The sequence below is a fragment of the Coffea arabica genome, chromosome 1e (genome assembly GCF_036785885.1).
Source record: "Coffea arabica cultivar ET-39 chromosome 1e, Coffea Arabica ET-39 HiFi, whole genome shotgun sequence".
Lineage (NCBI taxonomy): Eukaryota > Viridiplantae > Streptophyta > Magnoliopsida > Gentianales > Rubiaceae > Coffea > Coffea arabica.
Genome location: NC_092311.1, coordinates 9,646,349 through 9,660,651, shown reverse-complemented (window position 1 = coordinate 9,660,651; position 14,303 = coordinate 9,646,349). Strand labels below are relative to the sequence as shown.

At 39.4% G+C, this 14,303-nt stretch overlaps 1 protein-coding gene across 1 annotated transcript; it reads right to left on the bottom strand.

Annotated features, from left to right (window-relative positions):
* Positions 1-5,148: 5,148 nt before the first annotated feature.
* LOC140016077 (zinc finger BED domain-containing protein RICESLEEPER 1-like) lies at positions 5,149-10,060 on the bottom strand. Its single transcript, XM_072069080.1, has 2 exons — positions 8,212-10,060; positions 5,149-5,159 (listed from the first exon to the last, which is right to left on the bottom strand). The coding sequence occupies exons 1-2, from the start codon at positions 10,058-10,060 to the stop codon at positions 5,149-5,151; spliced, it is 1,860 nt and encodes a 619-aa protein (XP_071925181.1).
* Between the last annotated feature and the right edge of the window lie 4,243 nt (positions 10,061-14,303).

Genomic DNA, 14,303 nt, shown 5'->3' with positions numbered 1-14,303 from the left:
AAACAAAATGTCCAAAGCGGGATTACAATGTCCAAACCACATCAAATTACAAGAAGTTAAAACTGCAGCAAGAAGTTAAAACTACACCAAATGACAATACAAGAAGTTAAAACTTCAGCAAACCAGGTCAGATTACCACGTCCACACCAAAATGTCCACATTACAACCTGAAAAATTATATAAACAGCCACATTACAATATCAACAGCCACCAGTAATCCAAACCAGATCAGATTACCACATGTCCACACCAAAATATCCAAACCAGATCAGATTACAACATGTCCAACCCAAAATGTCCAAACCAGATCAGATTATAACATGAAAAATTACATAAACAGCCACCAAGCAACATCAACTGTCCAAACCAGATCAGATTACAACATAAAAAATTACATAAACTGTCCCCAAGCAACATCAACGGACAACAGCCACCAAATTAGTCATTGAATGATTCAGGAAGTTCAACTTCTTCAAATGTGATTGATTCGGCCACATCAAGTGATTCCTACAGAATAAAAGTATGAAAGTTAAAAAATTCATCAAAATCCGAAATAAAGCAACTGTAACAACAACAAAAACATCCAATCAATTACTTACACGAGACTTATTCTTTAGGCCATGAAGACTGCGGATCCAATCGTTGCCGCAAAGCAACTTTTGCACCGTCTCAACCGACATAGAAGCTCGTCGATCATCAATTACTCTCCCTCCAGCGCTGAAGGTAGATTCTGAAGCCTCAGTGGTAACAGGAACGGAGAGTATATCGGCAGCCATCCTCGACAAGATGGGAAATCTGTGACGGCCCCACCTCCCTCTAAGGCGAACCAAAGGGTTCGGCGGGTCGCCTGCCCAGTTCTTGCCGGGACTCAGTCGTTCACCACAGTCCTCACTTAAAATCTGAATAAATCACAAGAATAAATAGGGCAACGATCCAAAATTTAAAGCGAAACTTATATACATTGTCATCCCCAAACGGGCGTGTAAAGATCGAATATACAAAGGTTCTCAATCCTTCATACGTCCAGCCCGTGCCAAGCACTAGGCGAGAACCACTACAAAAGAAACAAAAGAACTAGACTGGCTAGTCTATGCTCTCATTCTGCTCGCCGTCCCCTGTTAAGGAAAACAAAACTAAAGGGGTGAGCTAAAAGCTCAGTGAGGTTCCGAACAGATAATCGGACAATCAATTCAATACATTAAACATGGAATATCAATAATTCAAGAAACATTTACAATGGAAAGCGATAGTAACATTCATTAAAAGGATACGGCCCACATGGAGCTATTTGTTTGTTCGTTCGTTCCCCTGACTTTTCCCCTTATTCCTCCAATCGTTTAAAAATACATTTTTTGTAAGTAGAATCCCTCGTTCATCCTTTTGTTCGTTCATCCCTTTTCCGGACGTTGACCGGACTCCACCCATCCGGACATTGGCCGGACTCCACCCATCCGGACGTGGCCGGACTACAAGGTAATACTCGGGTATACCAAATTCACCCAGGATCACCATATCGCCCGACCGAGTCCGCTTCTGGCTCGAGTCGATCGGTAACGAAGGGCAGGGCCCAATTCAGCCAAACGGCTTACATTCATGCGCAACTAGCATTTAATCATTAATCATTGAAATTTTCACATTTATTTAGGTCGAGTGCGATAAAGTACACACTCGCCTAAAAAACTCGTTTTAACAATCATTGAAAGCACTTAACACATTATCAATCAATAATAACAAGCCAATAAGTCAAGGAATATAACAAACAAGGAACACTCACCTAGTTATGCAAAATAACGTGCAAAATATCCTTCCGGATATTACCCTTAGTCACCAGTGAAACCTAAGATTGAACAAGAGAACACATTACCGTTTATCGGGCAAAACCAAGCTCAAAAGGCTTAAAATCATTCAAGTCATTTAGCTAGGAAAATGACCGGAAAGGAAAGTCAAGCCCTAAAATATTCCAATAAGCACAATAAGACTCGATTACAAGTCATAAACCAATGCCAAAACCTACTGAAATAGGGTTCCATAAGCATATACAAGCATTAGGGGAAACCAGAAAATCCGGAAATGACATTAGCTTTAGCCCTGAAAAAAATAGTTTTTGACCTCATTTTACGGTAATGGCACCAAAGGCACTACAATTATCGGATGAAGGTCCAAGACCCACCGTTTCTAAGCTAAGAGATAGGGCTACAATATTACAGAAGGTCACTCAACCCAGTTTCGAGTGTAACTAGGTCAAAAATGCAATCTACTATACCAGAACCTCAAAAACAGATTTACAGAACGCATTCTAGTGCAAACATCACAAAACAGCCTACATAAGTCCAAATCCAGAAATTCCAAAGCCATCTGAAAGCTAAGAAATAGGGATACATTTCATCAGAAGGCCTAAACAACCAATTCTGAAGCATTCCTAACCAAAATAACCAATTACAGAAGAAATTCCCAAATTCGGGTAAAACCAGGACAGCAAGGGTAATTTCGACTTTTCTCAAGCTACGCTACTCCGATTGACCTGAAATTTTGTAGGCACCTCTAAAATATCATTCTATAAAACTTTCATGTTTTAATCCAAGGCCAATTCGGCCTCTAACTATGAGCTACAAAACCGGGCAGAATGTAATTTCATAAACCCTAACTTTCCAAAATTTCTTCCAAAACAGAAATTGATTGCAATTATCCACTTTTTCCACCTCCTAGGTCCTTTACACACCATTTCCAATCATCATACATAGCCACACAATCATATTCATATTAAAACAGAAAAATCTCCAATAATTACAAAACTTCATCAATTCAACCAAAAATCACAATATAATCCATAAAGTTGCATCTTATACCACCACTAAACATAAATTAAGCATCATTAGAAGGAGGAGAGTGGTTCTTCATAACTCACCTTAGAAACAAGAGAGAGAGAGCAAAAAGTCCTCTTAGCTTTCCAAACAACTCCACCAAACCCCACACAAACACTCACTTAAGGTTTTCTATGGAACAAAAGTAAGATTAAGTGGTTGTTTTGATGATTTGGAGCAAGACGGAATCAAGAACTTGGAGAGTTTCCTTCTTTCTTCTTGAGAGAGAGGGCCGGCCAAGATGAAGAGAAAAATGGTGAATTTTTGGTGATTTTTGTGATTTATTTGGTCAATTGGACAAAAGGTGAATAGTGGTCTTACTTAAGACCAAATCCCATGGTGACACTTGTCACCTTCATTAATGCTTGCCTAACTTTTGTCTCTCTTATACCAATCCACTTAGCATCCTCTACTTATCTCTTAACACCCGGTAAATTAAATCCAGTATCCAAAACTTAACCTAATTGATCGAATTTTTCCAAACTTTTCGCACTAGTGGGTCTCATGTTCGATATACACTTTTAATTTCACATGAACTAACTTATACTAGAAAAATAATTTAAAAACTATATTTTGCTCATAAAAATTATCTGGGGAATTTTCTAATAAAGAAAAGGTATAAAAGTGTGCAATTCAATAAAATAAAGCCTAGAAATTCGGAAAATTTTCGGGTCCTCACACTCTCTCCCCCTTAAGAAATTTCGTCCTCGAAATTTTTACCTTCATTTGCCTCAGACGAGTCCGGAACTGCTTGGTTGCCAAACGCATAAATTTTTGCTGGCCCACTAGTTCGGTTCCCTCTTTCATTTGCTTGTTTTGTTTTAGTTCCCTCCAGTTGCAGAATACTACCTCCGCGTGACTGTCTCCGCGGACAGTTGCTAACTTGGTGCTCACCACTCCCACAAATCAAGCATTTCTGCCCTTTCCGCCAACAATCGTTATCAGTGTGATTTGCCTTTCCACAGTATCCACAGGCCAATCGAGGAGCTACTGTTGGATCTTCTCGAGAAATGTCCTTTGATCCGATCTGACTTCCTTTCATGGACCTTTCATCTAATGTTCTTAATGTCCAAGGCAGGCGAGGTGAATGGTTCACTTTTTGCACTTTGGAGAGCATTATCTTTTCTCCGGCTTCCTCAGGTATACTGCTGGATGTATCTCTTTTTCGCGTTTGACAGGCTTTTACTTGGGCTTTCACATCCTCAATTCTTTGGGCCTTCTCAAGAGCCTCTGTAAACGTATTAACTTGAACTGCCGCTAATGCCTCCTGGATTTCCAAATTTAGTCCTTGTCTAAATCGTCTTATTCTCCGTTGCTCCGTAACCACCAATTCGGAAGCGAATTTAGACAGTCTAGTAAATTTGGTCTCATATTCGGCCATACTTAGGGTTCCCTGACGCAACCCAATAAATTCGTCCTCTCTCCTTTCTTGGACTAAAGGTGGGAGATACTTTTCGTTAAATTCCCTTACAAAGTTCGCCCATGTCCATACCGTCTGTTCTCTTTCCCACTTGGTCTTAATTACATTCCACCATGCGCGGGCTAGTCCTTCGAATTGAAATACAGCAAAATTTACTTGTCTTTGCTCCGTGTAATTCAAAGCCGCTAAGATATTAATCATTGCCTCCAACCACTGTTCAGCTATATCCGGATCAGGCCCTCTTTGAAGTTTCGGAGGTAGAAACTTTTGGAACCTCTCAAGAGCCTTATCCTCTCCGATCTCAGGATTCCGGGGTTGATTCACTGGCATTTGACCTTGTTGATCTACCAGTCGTGCTAGGATATTTGTCATTTGGTGCATCGCCGTCGCCATTTGATCTCCAGCCTCAACCCTCGGTCCCTGTTCTTGCTCGGCCACTGTTTCTCTTTCTTCTCTCGGTTCTTGAGCTTGCCTAGCTCCACGGCCACGACTAGCTCCACGTCCACGACTACGTCTCCCGTCCATATATATGTTTTCCCTCTCTCTTTTCTTTTCTTTTCCCCAAAAAGGTAATTTAGTAAATAAACACAGTAAATTGACTACAGTAACAAATTCTAGCATTCCAAATACACAAATAAATATATACGCACATAACACGCCATAGCAAGAAGACGGATAAGCAAATACACAAATACATATCAAGTTGGATAGATAACCATGTACACACAGGTGTACTAACGTCATGTAGTAACAATATACAGGTAAATCAGAAGGAAAAGGTGAAGTCGTCCCAGTATCAGCCCGTCCGGTCTCTCACGTCACTTACTATCCAAACTAGATGTCTCTGACCTCTTGTGCTCATTCTAGTCAGAAAAAGCCTGTTCATGTTCCAAAAATGCAAGTCTTAAGCACTTAGCAGCGCCGCAACTCTAAAGTACTCAGGCACGAGAATCCGAAATAAGATAATTCACATCTCGAGCTGCAGTCCCAAGAGTAAACTATCTACAATCGGAATTCCTACCTGACATACCTATCTATGGTCCTCAGATACCATGAGAGAGATTTAAGGCCTATAACATTCACAATTCATAACTTATGCTCAAATGAGCACTTAGTCCTTTATACTCATTCACCACTTAGTCCAGGCTCACGCCGCGCAGAGACCACGCGAAGCAGGCTCTGATACCACCTGTGACGGCCCCACCACCCCCTAAGGCAAACCAAAGGGTTCGGCGGGTCGCCTGCCCAGCTCTCGCCGGGATTCAGTCGTTCACCACAGTCCTCACTTAAAATCTGAATAAATCACAAGAATAAATAGGGCAACGATCCAAAACTTAAAGCGAAACTTATATACATTGTCATCCCCAAACGGGCGTGTAAAGATCGAATATACAAAGGTTCTCAATCCTTCATACGTCCAGTCCGTGCCAAGCACTAGGCGAGAACCACTACAAAAGAAACAAAAGAACTAGACTGGCTAGTCTATGCTCTCATTCTGCTCGCCGTCCCCTGTTAAGGAAAACAAAACTAAAAGGGTGAGCAAAAAGCTCAGTGAGGTTCCGAACAGATAATCGAACAATCAATTCAATACATTAAACATGGAATATCAATAATTCAAGAAACATTTTCAATGGAAAGCGATAGTAACATTCATTAAAAGGATACGGCCCACATGGAGCTATTTGTTTGGTCGTTCGTTCCCCTGACTTTTCCCCTTATTCCTCCAATCGTTTAAAAATACATTTTTTGTAAGTAGAATCCCTCGTTCATCCTTTTGTTCGTTCATCCCTTTTCCGGACGTTGACCGGACTCCACCCATCCGGACATTGGCCGGACTCCACCCATCCGGACGTGGCCGGACTACAAGGTAATACTCGAGTATACCAAATTCACCCAGGATCACCATATCGCCCGACCGAGTCCGCTTCTGGCTCGAGTCGATCGGTAACGAAGGGCAGGGCCCAATTCAGCCAAACGTCTTACATTCATGCGCAACTAGCATTTAATCATTAATCATTGAAACTTTCACATTTATTTAGGTCGAGTGCGATAAAGTACACACTCGCCTAGAAAACTCGTTTTAACAATCATTGAAAGCACTTAACACATTATCAATCAATAATAACAAGCCAATAAGTCAAGGAATATAGCAAACAAGGAACACTCACCTAGTTATGCAAAATAACGTGCAAAATATCCTTCCGGATATTACCCTTAGTCACCAGTGAAACCTAAGATTGAACAAGAGAACACATTACCGTTTATCGAGCAAAACCAAGCTCAAAAGGCTTAAAATCATTCAAGTCATTTAGCTAGGAAAATGACCGGAAAGGAAAGTCAAGCCCTAAAATATTCCAATAAGCACAATAAGACTCGATTACAAGTCATAAACTAATGCCAAATACTACTGAAATAGGGTTCCATAAGCATATACAAGCATTAGGGGAAACCAGAAAATCCGGAAATGACATTAGCTTTAGCCCTGAAAAAAATAGTTTTTGACTTCATTTTGCGGTAATGGCACCAAAGGAACTACAATTATCGGATGAAGGTCCAAGACACACCGTTTCGAAGCTAAGAGATAGGGCTACAATATTACAGAAGGTCACTCAACCCAGTTTCGAGTGTAACTAGGTCAAAAATGCAATCTACTATACCAGAACCGCAAAACCAGATTCACAGAACGCATTCTAGTACAAACATCATCAAACAGCCTACATAAGTCCAAATCCATAAATTCCAAAGCCATCTGAAAGCTAAGAAACAGGGATACATTTTATCAGAAGGCCTCAACAACCAATTCGGAATCATTCCTTACCAAAATAACCAATTACAGAAGCAATTCCCAAATTCGGGTAAAACCAGGACAGCAAGGGTAATTTCGACTTTTCTCAAGCTACGCTACTCCGATTGACCTGAAATTTTTCAGGCACCTCTAAAATATCATTCCCTACAACTTTTATGTTTTAATCCAAGGCTAATTCGGCCGCTAACTATGAGCTACAAAACCGGGCAGAATGTAATTACATAAACCCTAACTTTCCAAAATTTCTTCCAAAACAGAAATTGATTGCAATTATCCACTTTTTCCACCTCCCAGGTCCTTTACACACCCACTAGTGCGAAAAGTTTGGAAAAATTCGGTCAACTAGGTTAAATTTTGGATACTGGATTTAATTTACCGGGTGTTAAGAGATAAGTAGAGGATGTTAAGTGGATTGGTATAAGAGAGACAAAAGTTAGGCAAGCATTAATGAAGGTGACAAGTGTCACCATGGGATTTGGTCTTAAGTAAGACCACTATTCACCTTTTGTCCAATTGACCAAATAAATCACAAAAATCACCAAAAAATCACCATTTTTCTCTTCATCTTGGCCGGCCCTCTCTCTCAAGAAGAAAGAAGGAAACTCTCCAAGTTCTTGATTCCATCTTGCTCCAAATCATCAAAACAACCACTTAATCTTACTTTTGTTGCATAGAAAACCTTAAGTGAGTGTTTGTGTGGGGTTTGGTAGAGTTGTTTGGAAAGCTAAGAGGACTTGTTGCTCTCTCTCTCTTGTTTCTAAGGTGAGTTATGAAGAACCACTCTCCTCCCTCTAATGATGCTTAATTTATGCTTAGTGGTGATATAAGATGCAACTTTATGGATTATATTGTGATTTTTGGTTGAATTGATGAAGTTTTGTAATTATTGGGGATTTTTCTGTTTTAATATGAATATGATTGTGTGGATATACACTTTTAATTTCACATGAACTAACTTATACTAGAAAAATAATTTTAAAACTATATTTTGCTCATAAAAATTATCTGGGGAATTTTCTAATAAAGAAAAGGTATAAAAGTGTGCAATTCAATAAAATAAAGCCTAGAAATTCGGAAAATTTTCGGATCCTCATAAAATCTCAATCTTTCTCCTTTCCACCAACCCAAAACATCCAGATTTGCCCTTGCATCACAAGCATACCTACTTTCCTCTAAATAAACATCTAAATCTGATTTTTCTGGTGAAGCCCTATCAATTTCACTCACATGCATGTGAAACTTTTCTTTGCCAGTTAAAACGGCGGGTGCAGTCATTTTCTGTTTCTTACTAGAAGAAGTAGAACCTTCATTTTGTCTCCTTTTTACAACCTGCCTCTGTTGTTCAGAATGGGAAACAACATGACAATCAACATATTCATTGTAAAGCTCATAAAGAATGTCTCTAATCTCAGCCATGAATCTAGGAGCTGCATCCTCACCATAAATCACCGGAAAAGCATGATTAATAAGGAACATTTTGTATCTCGGATCCAAAATTGCACCCAAAGATAGCAGCACATTACTTTCCCCCCAATACTTATCAAATTTAGCAGACATACTTCCAGCCATTGCCCGAATATGCTCAAAAGGATCAAGAGCTTTTTCATTAAAAAGCTCTTTAATCCTATAGAGCTCCACAAGAAAAATGTTAGATGTTGGATACTCAGACCCGGAAATCATATCAGTGATTTCATGAAATATTTCTAGAAATTTGCACACTTCTTCCACTTTCATCCACTCAAAATCAGTAGGAACATAGTGAAATCCAGGGTCTATGTCTGCATATCTTGGAAAGACATCCTTGAACTCTAAACCTGAAGCTAACATCAAATAGGTGCTATTCCACCTTGTTGGACAGTCCAAAATTAGTTTTCTAGAGGGCAACTGAAGCTGTTTTTTAATTTTGGCAAATTCAAGAAGCCTAGATTCTGAATTGTTCAAGTATTTTATCCCTTCTCTAACAACATCAATCACACCACCAAGTTGACCAAGACCATCTTGCACTAAGAGATTAAGTATATGTGCACAACATCTAACATGAAAAATTTTTCCTCCAATACTTAATCTCTTTCTTAGAGAAAAATCCTCTCTAAGTCTCCTAATGCACACATCATTGTATGAAGCATTATCAACAGTTATGCTAGAAACCTTATTCTCAATCCCCCAATCAATGAAGCACTTACTTAGAGCATCAGCTATAATAACTCCAGTATGAGGAGGAGGAACATTGCAAAAATTCAACACACGTTTTTGAAACACCCAATCAGAATCAATAAAATGACCAGTCACAACCATATATTGAATTTTTTGACCAGATTTCCACAAATCAGTTGTAATACTAATCCTACCAGCACCTTTCAACAATGATTTCAGCTTCCGTTTTTCAATTGTATAAGTACTCATACAATCTTCCTTAACAGTCTGCCGATTAATCTTTTTATAAAACGGAGAAACTGCTTTCATGAATTTGTTGAAAACTACATGCTCCATCATAGAAAAGGGGTACTCATGTGCAAGAATCATGTGTGACGCAAGCTCTCTTACCTTGGCATGATCATACGAGAAATTTGTGATGGAAGTGATACCATCACTTCCACCTTCGGTGAATGAAAGCACTTGTTGCTTTTGTTTGCTTTGCTCCCCAATGGCCATCTTTCTTTGGAGGCAAGAAGTCAGGTGTCTCTTGTGCTGAGATGTGGCTCCGGTTGTACTCTTGGTGAAAAGCTCCTTGCAATGGTTGCACTTCATTTTGACCGTCCCATTATCTAGCACTACTTCAGTCATTTCATCCCATATGCTGGATTTCTTCTTCCTTTGCTTTTTCTCAAAAGGACCAGCTCCTCCATCTCTATCTACTTGCTGTCCTCCTTCATTGCCATCATCTTCTATTATTTCTATTTCTTCTTCACTCATCTCATCAGCTCTTTCTTCGTTGTAATTTAATTGTTCCACATCTTCATTATTTTGCTCCATCGCAGGACTTGATGATGAACCTTGAAATGAGTTGAATGGAGAGCTGTACATTCCTTAATCAAAAACATTTAATAACCAATACAGATTCTGATTAGTTAAAACAGAAATTTAGAATAACATTTCTAAGAAATAAGGTACAAAAGTAATAAAACAGATTTCAAAAAATAATGCCCTCTTCAAGCTAATTTTAACATTTCTTTAACTTGTTCCTATCTCAATTCTCAAGCTTACATTCAGATTAATGAAATAACAGAGAAAAGCTCTTAAAAACTCTTAAAATGGCAATCCAAACAAGGGACAGTGATGAATTCCAGGGAAATACTGAATCCATAGTTCCAATTAGTTTGTGCATGGGGACAGTAATGAAAGGACAGTATAGTGGCATTTCTAGTAGACATTTATATTAAACAAGGAAAGAAATGATATATCCATCTAAGAAATGTCAATTCATCAGCTCAAGAACTCTTAATATGTGTGAAGTTCCCAGGTTGAAGGTTGTCTCTTTCTTTCTGACCTGTGGAGTTGATAGATGGTAAGTTAAAGGGTCAAGTAAGGGATCTTGAATTGGAACCCACAAGAAAGTGATAAATGTATAAATAACCCACAAGAAAGTGATAAAGATAAAATAATATTAGGGTCAAGGATTAAAAAATATTTGCTAATCGAATTATTCCTCAGATTCTGAATTGACAAATGATAAATGAATCTTCCTTTTTTAAGGAGTAAAATTGAAAAGGGCAGAGAATAATCCAGGCGCGAGGTGCCAATCAAATGTTGAAAGAACCTATCTGTTCAACTATCCAAGATGGATGGTAGACATTTATTCACATGCTAAGGCCATAATTAATCATAATAAAAAGGCTTCTAATAGTCAATTTGCTGCATAAAAATCCATCTGCCATGGCTGGATATTTAACCATCACCAGTTTCAAAACAACAATTTGGGCAAGTGATTTAAGGTTCCAGAAGTATGTCTACACCCGTCACAGTAATCGAGTTCCAGAAGTATTTGTTGTTTTCTTTGCTGCCTTGTTCTATGCAAAGTCCCAATCTTTTTTATTTTCTTAAAAAAAAAATCCCATGGGAAGCCTTTGGCTTTGTTAGTAAGTGATAATGAAGAAAAAACTACAAGCAAAATCACAATAAATCTGCAAAATGCATACTCGTGCGGTCTCCGTGGCTGGCAGTTGCTAAGACTTTAAAAATATAATATAATGGATCAGTATACAAAGTCCTGAAATCTTGCAGATTTTGCAAGATATAAAATGTAGGAAAGTGAGCGAAAGTGCAAGAAATGTTTTTGATTTTCCTAGTAAACAAGCGTATATGAAAGAAAAAATAACTAATTTTTCTTTACTTTCTCACATTTTTCCCTGCAACAAACACTACTCCAGAGATCAAGATAGGCACTATGGCGAAAATTTTTTACTGGGGTATGGCCTATTTCAACGGCTCTCACTCAGTGACACAGTAAACATGTGAACAGAAATCAACCACGGCAAATAATTATCAAAACATCAAGGCTACGATAAAAAACCATCAAGGCTACTTACCAGAATGCAGTGAATCGGGGTATGGTAGAGGCCCCTGGCGGCTGGCTCTACCGAGATGGCTCCGTATGGCGCTGCTCCGTATGGTGGCTGCAGCTGTGGAACGGGAAAGAGATGACAGAAAGGGGAAATCAAAAATTAGGGATGGCGCTTGGCGGTGAGAATGGAGGCTGAGGGATGCGGCGTGAGAATGGAGGTTGAGGGATGCGGCGTGCGGTGGTGTGAGAATGGAGGCTGCGGGGTGACGGCTGTGGGAGGAGAAAACGAAAGACCAAAGGACTGAAGGAGGAAAGCATGAATTAGGGCTACAGACGGACAAGAGATGCCTTTGACTAGATTACCACATACACGTGGAAATGACGAAAATGTCCTTATTTTTCGAGCCGACCGGGCTTAAACGAGTCGAGCCCTGCTCGGTTCGTATATTAAACGAGTACCTATGAGAGCTCGAGCTCGGCTCGTTTCTCTCTGTTAACGAGCCGAGCCGAGCTCTTATCGAGCCGGGTCGAGCTCGGCTCGCGAGCTGCCCGGTTCGATTAACAGCTCTACTTAGGAAGGATAAAAGCCTGCACCCAATATAAGAAAACACCATTTAGCATAGATTTTATAAGTTGTATCCTGCCCCCTGTTGGGAGTGGGCCAGCCCATTTGTGGGCCAACCCACTTATGCAAAAGCTTGAGGGCTTCTCAAGCTTTAAATAAAAAGCAGAAGCAGCCGCAAAATGAGAATTCAAGCTTCGGTCCTCGTGCGAGAAAGAGAAAAAAAAGGCCAGCCGCCACCTTTGAGTGAGACAAAGAGAGAGAAAAGGCTAGAGAGAGAGACTTCAAGGTCTTAATTGGAGGGCGATTCGAAACCCGATTGAAACGAAATTTTACCCACGCAATCCTCTTGTCAAGCTCTACTTATCTACCGATTCAAATTTCGGATTTTCTCTTCGTTTGGTAACACCTTTCCAAACTCACTTCTTTGACAGTTATAATTTTTGGGGGGTGATTTTGTAGCAGATTGGTTTGGTTGGTATTGGTGATATTATTGTCATCTGAATATTTCGGATAGACCTGTGTATTCCCATTATTGTAATAGTGGAGATTTTTTGACTGGACTAGGTCCCGTGGTTTTTCCCAATTTGGATTTTCCATGTAAAAATCTTGGTGTCCTGTGCCTTTATTTTTCCTTCCATTTTTATTATCACTATTGGTATTATTACTTGGTGATTTGGTTTATTCCTATTTTAACTGGTACTTGGGAAAGAGAAATTTATCCTGGGCTAACTCTGATATTTTGTGCCTGTACTGGTACCCCTTTCCCAACAAGTGGTATCAGAGCAGTCAGATTAGGCTACTCAATTGTACCTGTTAAAAATAGATTATTCGGATAGTGGTTGCGTGATAAAATTGAATGCTACTAATTATTCGATTTGGAAGTCTAGAATGGAAGACTACCTGTATTATAGAGATTGTTTGAACCTATTTTAGGGGATAAAGGCAGACCCAGTGATATGAGTGATGAAAAATGGGCTAATATGTACAGGAAAACTGTTGGTAATATTAGAAAATGGATTGGTCAAAGTATTTTTCAACATTTTTCTAATGACACCAGAGCTGATATATTATGAAAAAAACTTGAGAGTATGTATGAAAGGAAGACCGGTTTGAACAAAGTTAGTTGTCTGAAGCAGATTACTCGAATGAGATATATGGATGGGGAAGATATGACTGAACACTTGAGTAATTTTCAGAGGTTGATAAACCAGACAACTACATTAAATATGAATCTGGATGATGAAGTGCAGGCTTTATTATTATTCAGTTCACTACCGGATAGTTGGGAAACCATGGTGGTCTCCATCAGTAATTCAGCTCCGAATGGTGTGTTGAACATGGCTATTGCAAAAGAGACCGTGATGAATGAAGAGTTCAGAAGGAAGGAACAAGGAATTGTCTATGAGTCCCAGGCCCTGGTGACAGAAAAGAAAGAAAGAAGAGGGAGAAGCAAAAGTAGAGGACCCCACAACAGGAATGACAAATCCAGAGACAGGTCTGAGTCGCGAAAAAATGTTGCATGCTATTATTATAAAAAAAATGGACATTATATGAAGAAGCGCAGAATCCTAAAACGGGATCAGACTGAGAAAAAGGGTAAGGTGAAGGAAAAAGATGACGAGGACACTACAGCAGTTGTGGCAGCTCATGATGAAATGTTTGTGTTCTGTGATGATGGTCAGGTGAATATTATTCATTATGACAGTGATTGGGTAGTTGATTCAGGTGCATCCTACCATATTACTCCTCATAGGTATTTCTTCTCAACCTACACCGAAGGAGATTTCGGATGTGTTAGGATGGAAAATGAGGTCTCATGCAAAGTTATTGGCATGGGAGATATATACTTGGACACAGATACCGGGTGCCAACTGATATTGAGAAATGTTCGACATGTTCTTGATATTTAACTTAATCTTATCTCTACAGGAAAACTTGACGATGAGGACTATTATAGCTCGCAAGGTGGAGGCAAATGGAAACTCAGCAAAGGAAATCTCGTTGTTGCCAGAGAAAAGAAGCACAGTATCCTCTACGTAATACAAACCAAGTTGAGGAAGGGAGAAGTGAACGCAGTTCGTGATTCCTCAATTGATCTTTGGCATAGGCAACTTGGACACATGGGTGAAAAGGGAATTCAGACACTTGTT

Bases quoted from the DNA above. Each gene is read 5' to 3' on its own strand.
- LOC140016077 (XM_072069080.1), bottom strand. From the start codon at position 10,060: ATGGAGCAAAATAATGAAGATGTGGAACAATTAAATTACAACGAAGAA.